Source organism: Poecile atricapillus, chromosome 36 (genome assembly GCF_030490865.1).
Source record: "Poecile atricapillus isolate bPoeAtr1 chromosome 36, bPoeAtr1.hap1, whole genome shotgun sequence".
Taxonomy (NCBI): domain Eukaryota; kingdom Metazoa; phylum Chordata; class Aves; order Passeriformes; family Paridae; genus Poecile; species Poecile atricapillus.
Window position 1 is genome coordinate 396,329 of NC_081284.1, and position 18,672 is coordinate 415,000.

Sequence of the window (18,672 nt, forward strand, 5' to 3'; positions counted from 1 at the left end):
TACACTTTTGTGGCAGAAGCTGCTGTCCCTAGGAAGGCTGGCTGGTAATTTCTGTCTGTGTTCAAATATTTAAAGCAACAACATTTAGTCCCACACTTTGTATTTCAGATAAACAATTTAATGGCATCTTAACATTGTTTTCACAATTGTATAATGTGCGTATTTTATTTCTTATGTAGCTGAAATCTTTTTAAATGCAAATAATTCAATTAAAACTTCAGTTTTAGAAGTTTCAAAACCATTTTAACGTACAATCTAAAACAGCCTAAACAGACAGGTCTAACAGCCATTAAAAGGCAGGAAAAAGCAAGAGGATTTCAGGCAAAAGTGCATACATTTAAAAGCTACATTTCTTTCACTAAGTATTATGTGTTAACAAAAACAGAGTAAATTTAAAAGAACAGAAGTTCTTTAAAACCGGAATTTCTAATGCCAGAAACAGCTTTGAAACAACTTTCTATGTAGTTATATTCCTTTCAAAATTTAAAATTGGCTAATTTGTGTCCCAACATTTTCCAGCAGAAGGGAGGAAAGGTGGAAAATACTCTGCAGGGGGATGTATTTATAGAGCTATAAAGTTTATATGTGTAGAGGAAATGAACATAGAATTCAACGCACTGAGTATGACAGAAAAATGCAACAAAGTACTGACTCTGAGAGAATAACACCCCTATTGTGGCACCCATAAGCAATGCCCAGGCACTGGGGATTTCTGCATTTTAAGTAAAGAACTTTGCAGCTTCTTTAATTTTTCTTTTCCTGTCCATTTTGGAAACCGCAGTCCAGTCCGCCTGGCGCGTTCTCCTCATTGTTTTGAATCTCAGTGAAGAGCCTGGAGATTTCACATTGGATGAAGTTGGTGTCTAGGAAACAAAATAAAGCCATCCATTAGCTTGTGTAGACAATCTGATTAATTGTTTGGTTTAATCATATGAAAGGCTAACATACCTTTTTTGGTGCGGGGGAATGTAATTGTGAAGCTTGTGGATAATCTTTGTACAAATTTTCAAACATTTCTTCTTCTGAGACTATGGTCTAATAAATTAAAAAGTTACTTAGTCACACTATATTAAAAAATACTTTTTCTTTCCTCCTATGGATATTAAACTATAAAAAAAAAGTTAAGATGTCATTATGAGGCATAACAGTTCCATGAAAAGAATGTAAATTATGCACATACAACTACAATTCCAGAAAGAACCAATTAAGTAAAAAAGATACATAAATATTGGCTTGAATGTGGAAGCCTAAACTCTTTATTTTCATTCTTAGACACAGCAGTGAGCACAAAGAACTGCTCAGTACATTATTTGTTCTCTGACTCTTACCAGGAGGTCAGTGTACTCAGAGCTGTCTGACTGACTACCCAACTGGAGAAGCACTTTTTGCTTTTTCCTTGTGCTCTCCTCTGAAGGTAGGTTTGTGCTTCTTCCACTTTGCAGTTTATCTACTGGAGGAGTCTTTACAATATATGTCTGGAAAATAAATTTTTTATATTTTTAGATTATATTTTATGGGTCAAATATAAACCTAAACTCATGACCCAGTTTACAGTCTGAGTGTCCAAGAAGACACCTGGGAGATGTGGTGGAACTATTATCTTTCCATCCAAACATGAAGCAAAGACCCAAACAAAGTGGGGTGGGGTGGAAATACCCTTTTTTGGTTGCCAAATGAGGAGAATGAACAGGAGGCTGTGGAAGAACTGAGTTTCATGGCATACTAAGTTCTTCATGCTTCTCTGTAGAAATTCAGATTATTCTGAACTGTAGCCACTGCATATGGACTATATCAAACATCTAAGAAAATGGAAATGAACAAAACTGCAGGAAGAGGCTTTCAGGGAAAGATTGATGGCAATATCAACATTGGTGTTATTTAAAATAGTCTTTTCACTAGAAATTAATCTGAGAAGCATTGCAATGGTCCAGTGCAGTCCCTTTTTTTCAAAGATAACATCAAAATGGGAGTGGATTTTATTGTTCCAATATGAAAACCACAAGCAAACTCTTGACAAGGAAGAAGAGTAAGTTTTGCAGTCAGAAATACTTTGATACTTTGACAATTTTTACAGCTAGATAAGTTTTTTTTCTCTTCCATAGAGAAAAAAATGCTTTTTCAAATGGATACTTTTGAACACTAAGTAAAACAATTCCAGAGACATAAAGCAACAACTGAGCAAGAAAAATGACATATTGGGAACCCTTCCACAAACTGCTGTCTAATATCTCCATGGAATGGAATCACCCTTTAAAATCCCTGCTTATCCCAGGAAGAAAATAAATAAGTATCTGTAGAGAATTAAGAAATACAGGCAGCAAAATGCAACAAGAAAAAATCACTGTTAGGAGTTACAAAACTTCAATGTTGAACTGCCCAAGGGGCTTCCTTCAGGTACCACAGGAGACAATTTTTTCTTTACCACCATGTTGACTTCCATAGGAATATAATTTGGAGACTTTCTATTTTTTACATTAATAGATTCACTGTCTGGACCTAAACAAGGTTTAGGAGTCCCAGGAACATAAGTTTAAAAAGTTTTAAGTTAAAAGCATTCTAGTGTCTTTTGTTGAATGCAAATAAATTATCATGGCACTTCAGTTGATTCTACACATATACACACTACCAAATTCTAAATCCAATTAAAAAGTTAAAGTTACCTTGTGTTTCTTTTCACTTTCAGAAATCATCTTTTGAGAGTGCTCTTTTACAAGATTCTCCTAAAAAAGAATTATGTGATAGGCAGTAAATATTTATTTGAATTCAATTGTTATGAATCTTCATGTTGTAATTACAGAACACAGTCTACAATCATCGATTGTTACAAAGTTTACACAAATAAATGACCAGATTTAGTACAACTGCAGCATTCAAAATCATGTTTTTTCTATTCAGTTTCATTTCTTATACAACTTCTCCCAGAGCACAAGGCCAAGCCACACCTCTCACCCACACTGCTCAGTTAGTAAAACACTCCACCTTCTCTTCAATTTCTGCTTTCAGTTGTTCCTTAAGGGATGACAGTTCACTTTTCAAATATGAGAGCTCATTTTCCTAAAAACAATTAAATAAATGATATGGTTAACTATGCACAACCCAGAAAAAAGGAAAGTCCAAAATGAAACAGTGATTAATAGGGATACTCATTACATACAACAGATAATTCTATTTGTTTTTCAACTCTATACTTGAATCTTTGCTTTAGCTTGTTTAAAAAAACCTGAAGTACATTAAGAAAAGGTAATTGATCAGAAGTGTTCAAGGTAAAACCTTAAACACTTGGGAGAAGAGTGGTGAGAGACCAGAATCTAACTATTTAAAACAAAAGTTTCATATTCAAACTGTGAAGCCAGAAAATGACACACAATCTCGAAGAGCAGACACAAACTGCTACTCCAATTTATTTTTAGAAACTTTTGGAGTTTTTAGTGCCCAGAATAAGATCTGTAAGAAAATAAAACCAAATAAATTAGTGGGCTGAATCAATCCCACTAAAGCAGACAGTTAACCCTTCCCCAAGTACCCAATAGGAAGAAGTAAAATACGGCATTTATAATTATATTACTCTTCAAGGGGTGTTGGTTTAACACATCTTGGCTCTCAGTGGGGGTGGAGGAAGCCACAGAAGTGGCTTCTGAGAGAGAAACCTGTTCAAAGCTTCTACTGTGTCCAGCAGAGCCAACTTCTGAAGGCTCTGATCACGGACATGTTGCTGACCTAATTAAAAAAGTCGGTGACGCCTCTGTGATATATTAAGGGAAGAAAAAAACGGCTCACACCTTCTCTTCTTCTTCTGAGGGGTGGAGAGGCGCCGCAGCCGAGGCCCTCTTGGCACCACGAGTGGCCACCGGGGCCACGCAGCCGAGGCCCCATGGCCAGAACCACGTGCCTGGGGCCGTGTGGCTGCCACCATCTCGGCACAGCTCCTCGTGTACTTTGCCCACTCAGCCGCTTTTAGCCAGCCGTGCTGCCTGCAGAAGGACAGAAGCTGTGGAAGCAGCTTCTCCTTCTCGGTGCCTTGCAGGAAGAGAGGCGCTGAACATGAGATGGTGCCTCAGTGGCCGTGGTGGGCACCACGTGGCTGACAGCGGGGGCATGACGAGCAACACCTCCAGTACAGAGCCCAGGTGAGATCAACTTTTCAACACTGCAAAACCCTGTAAGAACTTTCCAATTGATAGAACTGGAGAACAAACGAACCTCCAAACAATTTTCTCCGAATCAGAGAGAAGGAAAAAGTGAAGACATGTGAAAAGAACAACATGGTGACAACACTAAAGTCAGTGAGGGGAAGGAAGGAAAAGAAGTGCTCCAAACATCAGAGCTGAGATTTTTCTGCAAGCTGTAGTGAGGACTGTACTACAACAAATTGTTCCTCTGTAATTTATGAAGCACATGGGGGAATGCAGAGATCCATCAGAGCCCGTGAGAAAAGTTGCTCATGCTGGAGGAAGTGAATGCTAAAAAGCTGTAATCTAGTGGGAAATTCAAACAAAGAGAGAAGCTGGAGAATCCATGCTTCCAAACTAGAACAGCTCCTCCTGAAAAGACTGCAGCCCCTAAACCAATGACCCCTGCAAAACAGTTGTGCGAAGACTCTTTGCCTTTGGGAGGGACTCACGTGGCAGCAGGTCGTGTGGGACAGCTATTTGTCAAAATTAAAATCACACTGGAAAGGTTCACAGAGAACTGTCTCTGGTGGGAAAGATCCCACGGCACAGCAAGAAAAAGAAACTCCCTAAGCAAACTGAAAAAATATTTTTAGAAGTGACAAACTGATTAAAAATCACATGTTTTGTCTCTCTGTACTGTCAGTGGAAAAGAAGGAGGGATTAGGAAAAAAAAGTGTTCTAAAGGTTTATGTCACTAAAGGACACGGAATGATTCACACGGACTCAGCTCAATGGTATGACAGGAAAAGCAGTAACTTTATTTTCTGACTCCAGTATCTATAGATTCTTGACAATGACCAGGAATTGGGTAACTAAATTATCACCTTCCCAATCACACTGGTCATGTGAAATGTCCATCAAAGATGTTTCTTCGAAGGAATGTGTAAATATTTATGTTTACAGTTACTTTCCTGGGAAAGTAACTAAAACTATGAAAACAAGATCAGAAGGCTTAGTTTTCAAGGCAACAGGTTTATTTTAATTCTGATTACCCACTTTTAATTCTATTTATATTTTCTTGATACTATTTAAGTTTGAACCTGTTTCACCCTTAAAGTGTTTTTCTCCTAATCCTTAGTTCATAAGCCCTTCAATTTTTCTTTCCCCTCCTCTGCTCAACTATAGCACAGAAAAATGAGTGAATGTTTTTTTCATGCATGCCTGGCTCTTAGCCAGTGTAAAACCACGAGACAAGGACATCAGCCCCTTCACTGAATTATTTAACATTGGAAAGTACTCCTTACCAGTGCTCTTTCTGATGATAACTGCTTTTGCTGTTTAATTTTATATACTTTTAACTCTTCATCTTTTTCTTCAATCACTTTATCATATTTGTTCTGTGTTAAAAAAATCAAACCAACAACAAACTCAAAACGTGACTAAATTTTACAATTATAGATCTATCCAGTCTTAAAACATCAATAATTTTTTCAAACCAGGCTCTTCAGAAGATTCAGAAAGCACCATGAGCAAACACTGATCCTTCTGCAGAGACTGTAAAACAGAAAATGCTCGATACAGTATTATTTTGTGGACTGGCAGAGAGTGCTGTATTTCTGTGCAGCAATATGTGTTCAGCACCTATGAGCCAGCTGTGCTATTTTTATTAATGGCATCTGCTAAAGATATGGTAAAAGAGGGTAATAGAAAGGTAACCTAAAATATGTCAAGCTAAACTGCTGACAGTCACTAAGTAATCGCCTCAGAATAAGAGGCCAAACTGATACTGAAAAATACTGCATTCAGATGGTATCAAAGCAAGCCTGAATTAAAAAAAAAAAAAAAAAATTAAAAATCCAAGAAGTTTAGATAAATGGAGCTTATCTGCCCATAGGCATGTTTTCAAAATCTTCAAATTCATTTGATTTTTGATGATGAAAACTCAAGTATGTGTTCAGCTCCTTTTCCCAGATTCAGGCCTTTATCTGATTTTGAAAGGTTATTAATGTGGTATCACAAATTACAAATCACAGCAATCAGTAAAATCTCTCACCTTGTGCTTTTCCATAAGTGCCACCATTTCAGTTATCTTATGCTGACATCTGATACCAGTTTCTCTTTGTATCATTGTTGCTTCATCATAAAGTAACCTCATCTTTTCTACCTGTTAGTAATAAATTGCATTTCATTCATAAATGTAACAATATATTTTTTTAAAATCTTAGTTTAATTTATCTTCCCCCTGTGGGTGCCAAGTATGTAATCCCACTTGGACTTAATTTGCTTTTAAGATCTTTTTCAAATCTGACATCTTTTATGCAGATTGTTAAAATGGGCAAGATCAAAGGTACATCCATGGCAGGCAAGTTCACTTCTAACCAAAAGGCCATTTCAAGCTCTCTGCCCTAACATTTCCTAGAATTACCATCAAAAAATGTGTGGGGAAAAAAAATACTAATATGGGAGAAGTTATAATCTAATTTAGCTATGCTGACTTTATACCAAGGGTAGAATTTCTTTGAACTGCATCTTGAAAGAAGTAATTTTTAACTGGGTTTTTATTTTCAAAGATATATTCAAATACTTTAACTTAAGCACATAATGTACTAAAACTTTGCTCATGGGCATACAAAAGAAGTTCCATTTATGTTGATAAGACTAAAATGTGAGATCAAGGAATCTGGCCAATAAAGCTTCATAAAAACATTTTAAATTTAAAATAAATACATTGCAGAAAAAATGAACACCTCTCACCTCTTCATGAAGTTTATTTTCATTCATTTTTCTTGTTTCTATGTCTTTTTGATAGATGTCAACTGCTTCCTTATGTTCTTTGTTCATATTTTCCATCTCTAACTCCAATTTATTCACCTTTTGAGAATGCAGAATTGCTGCTGTTATTTGTTTAGGAATTAATATGTTAATGATTTTTTTTTTTACCTCTTATTTTTGAGCAGAAACACACTGTTACTTTTCAGGTATACAATTAAAGTGTTTCCTATTTAAAAGTTCAGCTTTTTTTAATAAAGAATTGAGCTGTGGTCTGAAGTCAGTTAGAAAATACTCAAAGGAACCATGGCAACAGCATTTTGCAGATTACAGTTTTTCCTTTTAAGTTTCTCATATGGATATCCTCACAAAAGTCCACTTCTTTCTTCAAGTGCAGTACCCAAAGCTGGACACGATATTCCCATGGGAGGGATTGTGACTGCAGAACACATTTAAAGAACAGCCTAAAGTGAGTAATACATGTATATCTTTTAAATGCTTTTCTGTCACAATGGGGTTACAGAATCCTGTTCAGTCTACTATCAACAAAACAAAAAAAAGGAAAGGAACTGATTAAAAACATAATTAATTGTGATGTGAAGTCCATCTCTTTTAAATGTCCAATAGTCAGTGCCCAACGATTAAAAATGGAAGCATCTTCTAAAAACTATGAACTCATTCCCACAAAATCTGTATCCCAGATCTATAAATCAGTTCAGAACGTATTTAACAAGTATTATCATTAGTTACACTGGGACTTAAAAACACTCACCTCATCTTCTACGTGATGTTATTTAAACCTACCTTCCCTTCATAAATACTGTTTTTCTTGCTTTCTGCAGTAATTTTCTTTTTTAGCACCTTATTCTGTTGAAATAAAAACCAAGCACTGTACCTTAATAAGTTAATAGAATTATGTAATGGTTTAACTGTGTCAGGAATGTCAGAATCTTCAAAATTCCAGCTTTCATCAAGCAAACAACTTTCACTGTACATTGTACAGTTCAGGTTCCAGAACAATTCTCCAAACAAAAGAATGCTCAGCTAATTACTGTGATAATACTGTTTCTTCATGACCTTAAGAAAGGCTCCTTCTGAGCAACAACAGGGAAAAACAAATGAGGTGCAAAATGGGAATTAAAACTAAGGTGCTGCTGACAGAAAGTGTCAAGATGTCATGACAAAATATACAAATTATTTTTACAGTGAAGTTACTACAATTTGTGCTAGTGCAGAATTCTTTTCTACTAGTGGTAACTGAGATAGTCCTGATGACCAGTAAATAAATAATACTATGTACTAAATGAAAAAAGTACAAGTTTATTCAAGGTATTATTTTTGTAATTGTTCTTTTTAAATTAAAGCTAATTTAAGAAATCAAGTGATTCCAAAGATGACTCTTTAATTTGCTCAGAGTTAGGAAAAGAAAGGAAAATGTTTAAATTACATAGGTGTATCTAAAGATACCACAGCAGACAAAAACTGCTGAAAAGTCGCCCCAAAATACCATGTCTTTATATATTTGTGACTTTTAAGATCTCTACACACCTCTTGCTGCAACTCTTCAATGTGCTTAGTTTTATTTTCCACCTGTTTCTTTAAACTATTCATCTGAAAGAGATATTTCAAATATTAATTAGTAAGTTCTAAAAATGACTCCATGTTAGCAATTCCTGTCAGCATTCTCAAACATGCACTTGCACCAGTCTGGTTTATTCCAACAGGATTGAAACACAAGCTGACATGTTAGGATGATCTGAGTTTTAGCCATAAAGTACTACAAGATGTTAATTAGTAGCAGTGACCCAGTGTTTATAAGGTTAAGAAAGAAGGAAAAAAAGCCAGTCTCTTCACAATTTTAAAAATATACTTGTATGAAGTTCCCTACAATCCATGGAAAAGTGAATTTTCCCAATTATTTTCTAGAATCTGCAACTGCTTTTCTTTTATTGAAATTCCATTTTCAATACCCTTAACCTGAAATTAAAATTGTAAATCTTTGACTTTTACAATGAAATTTTGAAATCCATTCTAATGCTAAAAACCTCAGGTTGCTTTGAAACTATAGAAAGAAAGTGAAAATATTTGAATCTATTTAAGCTAAAACTCACATTACATATAAAAAGCTAATCCAGAGCCCATCCATCACTCAGTGGATATATGAAAAAACAGAAAAGCAGATTCTCTGTTTGCCTGAAATCAAGCAAATCTTTAATATCAGACTTTCAAGCAAAGAGTAAACATCCCAGTGATTTTGCTTGTCTTTTAAAATAATAGGGCTCAGCATGTGGACACACAATGTCACAACTGGCAGCAGCTGTGAAAGAAAAAAAGCCTCTGGCAGAGATCACATCCACCAGGCAGAGCTTTGCAGAAAAAAATCCCAACACACATTTTAATTTAGATTATGTCCTACAGGTAATGTAACATATTTTCATGACACATGACGTGACGTACGTTTTCTTCTCTTTCATCCAGTTTACTTTTAATCTCTTCACCTGTCTTTGCCATTTTCTCCTTCAAAGACTCCAGTTCACTTCTAAGGGCCAAATTAACAAGCATTGGTAAATATTTATTTATTACCTTTAACTTCTCTTTAGTATAATAGTATAGTGTACTTGTAATAGTACATCATAATTAATAATAATGCCATATTTTATTTTCTAAAAAGAGCTGCTAACATTGATGGGAACTTCATAAGCTGCTCAGTGAAATGAAGCGACATGGCTAGTAAGTCAATATGTGAACAGTCTATACATTTTTTAAGTAGGAAAAGATGTTCCACCTAACCTAAGGAAAATACATCCTAACCTGGAATATTTTAATGCAGCTGTGAAACATGGGAGGTTGCCTGTGTATTGAGCAGATGGTACAGAGACTTCTGCAGAGAGTAACACCTATCCAGTTTTGCCTTGTCACATTTAATCCATAACCTTGAACTTCCATTTTTATTTCCTTCCCACCTAAGATGTCTAACACAAAACAGAACAGCTCTTTCATGTAATACAAAACTATGGCAAATATTGTTCCTGCAGCAACAGGTACTTATAATCTGAGAAAATTTCTACCTGGCCAACAGCAACACTGAATAGTTTCTAGAAAAACATTAATCAAAAAAGTCCCAGAAAGCAGCATATGAACACAACTATTTCAGTCTACTTCCTTTAACAACATCAGATATTAATATTTGTTTTTACTTGCCTTAGCTGGCCATTTGCCTCTTCTAGGTTTTCAACTAACTGCTTTGTATTTTCTTCTTTTTTCTTACTATCCTAAATAAAGACCCATGTCAGCAAAGAAAGAAAATTCAAAGTGACTTCTTAAAAAATTCAAACACATCCAAAGCACACTGACCTGCCTTATTCACAAATGTAAATACACTTCCTTTCCAATTCAAACACAAAAAACAGTCCAGGTACTCTACAGAACCATGTCATGTTGCAGCTTATCATCTGATTTGTACAATTGAGTACTGTCCTTTAAAAAAAGCTGGAAGTTTACAACTTGCCTCTTGTTTTTCTTGCAGCCTCTTGAGTTCTGCAGCCACACCATTTTTCTCTTGTGCTATTTGTTCTTTCTCTAGTGAAAGCTTATTGAGATACACTGTTAGTTGTTCATTCTTCAACCTAATTTAAAACAAATGGTCAAAAGGAATAAGAACATGCATTTTGAAATCTCCTTTTAAATTAAATATACCCAGTATCAAGTGTTACTCCATGCTGAAAAAAGTCCAGGCCTTCATCTACAAATATAAGCTTTGCAGCAAAGTCACAGTGATATAAAAAGGTGACACAAGAAGGAAAGAAAACCAGAGTCAACTTTTATATAAATAAAATGCTTAGAGAAAATTATGTAGTTTAAAGCAGGATTAACTATGAATTCAGAAACCTTCTCTTCTTGTTAACTAAGTCAAACAGATATGGAACCATGTATTCCATAGAATACATACAAATAGACAAAATCTAATTTACAAATATAAGTGTATAATTAATGTCATACTAATTAGTTCAAAACTTCCTTTTGAAATAGTACATTTCACTGTGTATTAAAATAACTTCTATATAACACTAAAAAAAAATTAAATACTATATTTTCAAAATGGTCATACTCTTCTTGTTCAAGATCTGTTTTCAGGGTCAAAAGCTGGTTTAAATAATCTTGTTCCTTTTCAGCTGTACTAGTCAGCTGTACTTTCAAATCATGGATTTCTTTCTGCAAAAGGAAAAGGAAAAGTTTTGAGTATACATGTGTAAACTACAACTCATGGAGGTTATCAGACATGAGCTGACAGCACAAGGTTTTCAGTAGAACCAAACAACATCCATGTCATGGATTATCCAGACTGTATCTTGACATATCTCTGGTGGGATATGGAAGTGGTGTGAGAGAGTGAACTCTGACACCAGTGCTGTACATGTCCCCTGCTGTGAGTTTAATTATCTAGTCTGCAAAACTACTAAAATTAGATTCCTTGGACATAATTTTAAATAAAGACATTTACTTCAGACTTCATAAGCTTTTACATGCATCTAAGTAAAAATCAGAGAATTCCAGTTCTAGAAGATAGAACAGAAAGGCAATCAGCAGGGCTGTGTCTTCATCCTTGGTACAGCTACTGTCAGAGTGTAAGAGGCTACAGGAGGACAGAGGATCTCCTGCTGTCCCTGTTATGAGCAGAGCAGTTCAGGGTGGGACACTGCTCTGTGTGCTATTTCTTATGTACTTGTATACAAGTTATGATGTGTTACTTCACTATTTATAAAAGCATGTTACTATTGCCCTATTTCAGGCCTCTCTGATTTGAAGAGCATTTTCATTTCTCTCTCCACATTTTTCTCTCTCTGCAAATTTTCTACAGTAGCCTCAAGATCCTTCTTCAGTAAAAGTCCTCCAACCTGCCCATTTTAGAAAATTAATGAAACTTAGAACACTCAATGCCCAGATTATAACAATAAGCAGACATGGTAAAATGTGCACCTGATTTCACACTAACTTGACTTGATACAGTTTCTTGTTAGACTTGTAAATATAAAATCATAATGAAAAAATATATATACAATGAAAATCATAATGAAAATAAACCTCTGTTAAGAGTGTATTTCATATAGCTTAGACTTCTGTGACAGAAAATGGGCCTATGTCAAAGTACAGTAGGGTTCAAAAAGGCCAGAGCCAATTACCTTCCTATAAGTAAGCAAAACATTGGGAAACTTTATATCCAGAGGGAGTGGCATTTGAATAAGCATGAACGAAGAAGGAAATAACCAAAAATCTTGACAATGAAAACCAAAACATGGGAGACAAGAAAAACAGTGGCAATAACGTTCTTCAAAGAAAACACTGAAATTGTGTGTGAGAAAGTTTAGTAGAAATGTTAAAGTTGACTAGACTGTGTTCATCTATGGCATTTAAGATATTTACAAAGCAAGAGGAATTTCAATTAAGAGCAAATGCTATAAGATTAATGAAATGAACATTTACCAGAGTTTCTGACAGCTCTTCAAGTTGCACTTCTTTGTCACATTTTACTTTAGTCATCTCCTCTTCAGCACATGTAATGTAAAATTAATGGAACAGAAATAATTTTTCATATTTCGCAGGCAGTATAAAACATTAGCCCTTTTCCAATACCCAGTTCTGAAAACTTTCTGGATTAAGTTCAGAAGCTGAAAAGCTAATTTATGACTTAATCTAAATGTAGACTTGAAAAAATGATTAAGAAAGACATTAGCAAATCTGTATCTGAAGAGAAACTAATTATCTGAAATAAAATTCAGAGCCCAGTATGTTTTCCACACTTATGGCTTCAAATAAACCATGGACTGTAAGACCAGAGTATTCTCCAAGTATTGATGCATCTGCATTGTTCCAGAAAAAAAATCTGAACTGCTAAAGGTATCACACCGATATGCTGAAAAAGGAAACCAGTTATTACTAACTTCCAAATGTTTTCTATGTGAGAATTCACAATACTGGTATTTTTTGCAAGTACTCAACACCAAGGTCACGTTTGGTGTGGAATTCTCACAGGTCTCATCTTGCCTCGATCTAAACAAGTATTAGCAGTTCACTTTTCAACACTTCTCTATGGATGCCCTCAATGTAGATGGAAACATCCAAGCACATTTCTCATCTGTCAGATGAAACCCAGGGCCATGTGCAGCACAGCAGGAAAACAGTCCTGAAGGCAGATCTCTTACTCTGGGGGCTAGGGAGCACATCCCTAGAAACCACATGATATCAAAGCAGTATTTAAAGATAACCCCTGCCAGCACCACTGCACATCCAGCCAAGTACAGAAACGTTAATGGGAGTGTTTTATCTCTGCTACAAGCCACAGAAGTCACTCCTGGCACCTGCAGTGCTACTAGTCTTAGCTGGAAACCAAAATTACCTCCATGAGAATTCATGCATGGATGGTCTTACTACTGGGGTTCTGCACAGCACTGCCCTTTGGCTGTTCCAGTACCAAGGACCACCAAAGAAAATGGAGTCAGATGAGTAAAAAGAAATTTAGGCATTCCTGACAGGTACAGGTACTGTAAAATCATTTCTCCAAGTACTAGAAACAGTCCATTTCCAGAAAACATTTTTATTACTGCCTAGCTCATTTTCTGCTTTTCTACAAGCCTTACCCAGCTCAGCAGACTTATTTTGGAGCTCCAAGGTAAGCAGCTTTGACTTGTCTTCATATTCCTTTAATCTAAGAAAACAGTAATTGAAATTTAAAAATCCCAAATGTATAGTACAAAACACTGCATTTGAAACTTAAAGGACAATAAGACAGTCTTACCACAAGCACTTTAATAACATTTACCTTTCAACAGGCAGATGATATATCTGCCTGCAACACATATCAAATTTTTACTTTTAAAACTTCAGAACAGTAGACATTAAAAGTAAACAAATATATACATACAGAAATCTGAATTTCTTGAAAAAAGAATTATGAAAGTCAGAGGGGACAAAAATTTACTTTTTATAGACCAGTATCAACCATCACAACATTAAAATTCATTAAAATTCAAATTCATTAAAAACAACATTAAATTCTCTGATTTAGACCACTGTGTCAAAAAACCCTCAAATTTCAGCTTCATTTTTAACTGCTCTTTGTCATAGACTGCAACCTCTAAGATGACTCTCCAAATTTAAATTCTTTAATTTACCTATTTTGCTCCTTTTGCAGCAAGCTTTTCAAATTGGCAGTAGAAGTCTCAAACTCCTCTGTCAGGGCTGCAAGCAAAGCTTCCATTTTTTTACATTCTTCCTCCTGTACTTCCTTTTCTCCAGTGACCTGAATTAATGTTTTCACTGTAGTCTGGCATTCTGTTTCTAAGTTCTTTTGAGTAACCTTCAAAACATGATATAATTTCTAAGCATGTTTTGCAACAAACAGTTACAGCTGTTTCATATCTAAAGTATCCATAATTATTTATGCAAATGCTCATCTAGTCTATTTACACTGCAAAACTATAGGCAAGGCGTACCTCTGCTTTTTGCAGTGAAATTTTAGCCTCTTCCAGCTCTGCCCTCAAATGTTCTTGACTGGCCTGGGATTCCTTCAACATTTCTTCTTCATGTACTAAGCAAAAATGATGTATGTTTATACTTCTAAAAACAGGGTACTTACTAAAAAATGCTGCTAAAAATGGAAAAGCACATACACTTATAGAATTTAACAAAGACCAATGGTATTGACATCATATACTAGAAATACTTTGAATATAGATGGCTTAAAAATATTGAAAATCAAGTTCTGAAAAGTAAGTTTCCTCAGTGGCATCTGCCTGACTATGAATTTGCAAAACTGAAGCAACATATTTTCCCCCTGCAATTTTCAAAAGCTCTCACAGCTTGACTCGCCTAAAAACTACCCTGCCATTCCTGATTCCACATGAGCAGCTTCTGCTCCAAACAAAAATAAGGCCTTCAAGGACCCAGCAGCAGAATAAAACTATCATGACCCTGTTTCCTATGCTTCTATAACAATTACATTTAAACACAGCAGACAGAACTCTTACATTTTGCTTCTATTAAGTCAGCAATCTTATTTTCTGACGCCTTCAGCTGAGCCTTGATGTCTTCTATTACACCATCTTTTTCATCTCTCTGTATGGTAAGAGCTGAAATCTAGAAAAATTAAAGAAATATCATAATGAAGTCTGGAGAAGGGACAGATACTCATTTTCATTTGTAGCCCAGGTATGATAAGCAGACATACTGCTGTCATTCAAGTTAGATAAGACTGTTGATCTTACTCAAATATTGATCAAGTCACATTCTTAGTCTAAACAAAAAGATTTTCCAGATCAAAATCAAATCATGAATTCCAGTAGATTAAAGGTACTGAAACATCACTGAACTTAGCAGAATCCGAATTAAATGCAGCTTCAGCTATTATTTTTGTCTTTTTTAAGAGTACTCAGAAACAATTATTGGGTCTTGCATTACCCCTTTAGGCACAAATAAAGCTGCACATATTAGATGGTAAAACTGAGCAAACCTGCTTTTCCTTCTGACTGACTTCCAGTTTGCATTCCTTTTCAAACTTGTCCACCTTTTCTGCTTCTTCTTTTACTTTTGAGATACAGTAATATCCATAGTTAACATTCTAGCTGAAATATACTCCAAATTCAATATAACTTGCAGTTTAAGATTGCTTGTAATTGTACAGTGGTACAATTTGTTTCCCAAGAGAAATTGTTGAGGCAATGTTTGATCTCATAATAAAAATATCTTTTTTTGCCAGCTTTCCACAGAATTAGTCCACTACTACATTTGTTACAAGAAACTAACAGAAAAGAGCATGTGAAAATGAAACAGGAACATAGTAGCCTATACATAGAGAGCATAGAGCTAAAGTTTCTGTAGCCAGCATTATTATTTAAATAAACTAGTTACATGAAATAGGTATTGATCTCTAGTCTGTATGTCACAGACAAAACTTGGACTTTGAGTGACTGTTTGAATAATAAAGTTCCAAATTTGGCCCAGTGGAACAGCAACAGAAGGGGCCAGGCAGTGAATACTGGCAGCATGAATAAAAGAGGGTCCTGGTGTCTCAGTGTGACCTGCTCACCATCCAAGCACTTCACGTCTGTCTGCCCTGACCCTGCATGTGTAATAAAAGCTATCAAGTACAAAACTGTTGAGCCAGCAGCATAAACACAATAAACAGAATTCTCACATTTGATGCTCATTTCCAGTCTGTCCTTCTCTGCTTGCATATGAAGCTCTTCAAATGCCACTGTCATTCTCTAAAAACAAAATTTAATGTTTGAAGTTCAATATTGGAAAACCCTGGAAGTTCTCCAGAGGCTGCTGCCATCCTCAGCCATTCCAAGAAATCACCAGGTAGGCGAAACAGAGTCCAAAAAGAAGACAAGACATTCTGGCAGTCACCCAGCACTAAGCACAGATCACACAGATCCCATGGATCTACATCCCACACGCTGCTGCATTTTCTCCATTGAATGTGCTTTATATAATACAAAAATGGTTCTTGAGAAGGGACTGAAAACCTGACTTTCTGCATCACACATGACATGATATGCACACATGATGGAAACAAATAGTATCTCAACATAAACATATAACTCAGCTCAGCATGTCCACATAACTCACATCCTTTTTATCAAGCTGTGTCACTTACTTCTATGTCGCTATGAAGTTCCTCATACAATTGTCTTGTTTCATTTTTTTCCTGTTCATCTATCAAAGCAAGAACATACAGGAAGGTTTTTCTTTTGAAAAAGAATGCAAGCTGTCCAAGTCATTATGCTTAATCAACATAATGAGTTAAAAAAGGAATTTTCAGCTCCTTTCTTATTAAATAAGTCATTATAAAACATGGTGCCAAAAGTTATAGAATCTAGGGAAAACATGTATTTCATTGAAACATTAAGCAAGCTCAGCTTTTAAATTTCCTTCCCAATATAATTTTTTTCTGTGAAAAGTGTAATTCTGGATCAATTTATGTAACCATATTAATTATTATAGTATTAATGTTGTTGAATAATAATGTTTCAAAACTGTTAGTATTTGATAAACTGTAAGGTAAGGTTTAGCACTGAATTTCTTCCTATCAGCAGATACCTATGACCACAGAACTATCACTATAAAATTGCAACAACACTCCATGTCCATATTTTCCTTCTTTCCTTTCACTTTTCTAATTGATACTATTTTTCCCTAAGAAAACAATTAAGGAGAGAACAATAAGAACACACCTATCAAAAAAGTACATCTATACACAAGTGTTTCTAGAATTAAGACTAAAAAGAAATAGACACTTCCTAAGTATCCAGGAACAAGTTAGTAAAATTTTAATGACTATAATAACAATTCTAAATTGCATATAAAGTCATTCCCAATCAAGAACATGTTTTAAAACCTCAAGAATGAAACTTCATTAAGTTATCCCACTGTCTTGGCTTGTTCAATTTTGCAAGAAGAATTCTACTTACTCATTATACCTTGGGGTTAAGACCTTTTTTCCACACAAATGTGTGAATGGCTTCAAACAGGAAATTCCAGCTCTGGAAATTTCTTAATGAGTGCTGGGAATTTGGAGTAGATTTGACTGACTAAAAATAGGCATGAAGTGCCACTTCATACATCTTAATATATTCAGTGTCTGGATGGGATTGAAAACCTTCAGTGGGCTGACCAGACTTGAGGAGACCTGCATGGCTCTGGAGTACCTGTCAGTGGTTAATCAGGGGTGTTGACACTGCCTCAAACCTGTATCAGTGTTTAGGCACCCAAACAGCTCCCAGGCTTGCAACCTTTCAGCAAACAATGACACTGGCTTCAAAAGCCCTCTGGATTTAGCATTACAAACCATACCTCTGTTAAACCTATGGCTTCACTCCTAATTTTGTGATTTACTTTGAATTCACTTCTCATTTTAAGAGCCACATCCAGTCGACCTCAACTGGAGAACGCATCTGAACAGCACGAGAACTTTTTTCTGTTTGTGAATTTAGAGCAAGCTGACACTTGCTCAGTGTCAGTACACTGACAGTACACTGATTCTCATAAATGAAAATTAAAAAAGCATTTACATTTGCTGGTCTTCTCTGTGAAGTGAGAGTAGGTTTCCTTGAGCAGATTACACAGATGCCTCAAAGCAGTGGCTCTAAAGGAGGGAAAAATAGCATATGCTTTCATAGGAGTGCACAGTACTTTATGTACCTAAGGAGTAACAATGTAAATGACCTTCACCATTTAACAGCTCTATGAAACTGACCACATGAAAACTGATCATTTTCACCACAAAAATATGTATTTGGTTGTATTTCTTACTCTTTCAAGAGATCTTTCTTTTCACACATCTCATCTTCCAGTTTCAAACAGAGTTTTTCATTTTCAAACTAATTTCATAGAGAACAAATGCAAAAAGACACTGTTATTGAAAAACATATAAGAAATACACTTTGACTTCTCAAATCCCACACAAAAAAGTAATTTTGGGCAGACGAAATTACAGCACACAGCAGACAGAAGTCTGTTTTATCTGGTATTACATCCCGAGTCATCTTTTGCATGCAAGTCATAATAACTAATGAACAATAATTTACCAGCAACTGAGGCACTTAGAGGTATATTCTTCATACAAACACACACAGGACAGGTGCACACACCTGCTCAAAATAATCATTTTCTCAAGGCACACACCAAACTGCAACATTCTTTTATATTTAATTGCATCAATAATAATGTCATACTAAATCAGGAAGCACTTCATCTATTCAATGTATGCTATACAATACTGGCCTGCAGTTCC

General features: G+C 35.5%; 1 protein-coding gene across 1 annotated transcript in view; it reads right to left on the reverse strand.

Annotated features, from left to right (window-relative positions):
* Positions 1–719: 719 nt before the first annotated feature.
* Positions 720–18,672, reverse strand: part of LOC131590970 (synaptonemal complex protein 1-like) — a 21,954-nt gene continuing 4,001 nt past the window's right edge. Inside the window, exons 4-29 of the mRNA XM_058861388.1 lie at positions 18,663–18,672; positions 18,192–18,259; positions 17,951–18,024; positions 16,537–16,595; positions 16,072–16,141; positions 15,388–15,461; positions 14,906–15,014; positions 14,372–14,466; positions 14,051–14,235; positions 13,517–13,584; positions 12,357–12,424; positions 11,699–11,776; positions 10,990–11,120; positions 10,390–10,507; positions 10,083–10,153; positions 9,339–9,420; positions 8,798–8,858; positions 8,430–8,494; positions 7,686–7,748; positions 6,867–6,983; positions 6,166–6,276; positions 5,417–5,509; positions 2,980–3,054; positions 1,329–1,475; positions 949–1,035; positions 720–863 (exon numbers count right to left, since the gene is read on the reverse strand). The exon at positions 18,663–18,672 is cut by the window's right edge and continues 155 nt beyond it. Of these exons, the coding sequence (XP_058717371.1) occupies positions 720–863; positions 949–1,035; positions 1,329–1,475; positions 2,980–3,054; positions 5,417–5,509; positions 6,166–6,276; positions 6,867–6,983; positions 7,686–7,748; positions 8,430–8,494; positions 8,798–8,858; positions 9,339–9,420; positions 10,083–10,153; positions 10,390–10,507; positions 10,990–11,120; positions 11,699–11,776; positions 12,357–12,424; positions 13,517–13,584; positions 14,051–14,235; positions 14,372–14,466; positions 14,906–15,014; positions 15,388–15,461; positions 16,072–16,141; positions 16,537–16,595; positions 17,951–18,024; positions 18,192–18,259; positions 18,663–18,672 (2,323 nt within the window). The remainder of the gene's footprint in view (positions 864–948; positions 1,036–1,328; positions 1,476–2,979; positions 3,055–5,416; positions 5,510–6,165; positions 6,277–6,866; positions 6,984–7,685; positions 7,749–8,429; positions 8,495–8,797; positions 8,859–9,338; positions 9,421–10,082; positions 10,154–10,389; positions 10,508–10,989; positions 11,121–11,698; positions 11,777–12,356; positions 12,425–13,516; positions 13,585–14,050; positions 14,236–14,371; positions 14,467–14,905; positions 15,015–15,387; positions 15,462–16,071; positions 16,142–16,536; positions 16,596–17,950; positions 18,025–18,191; positions 18,260–18,662) is intronic.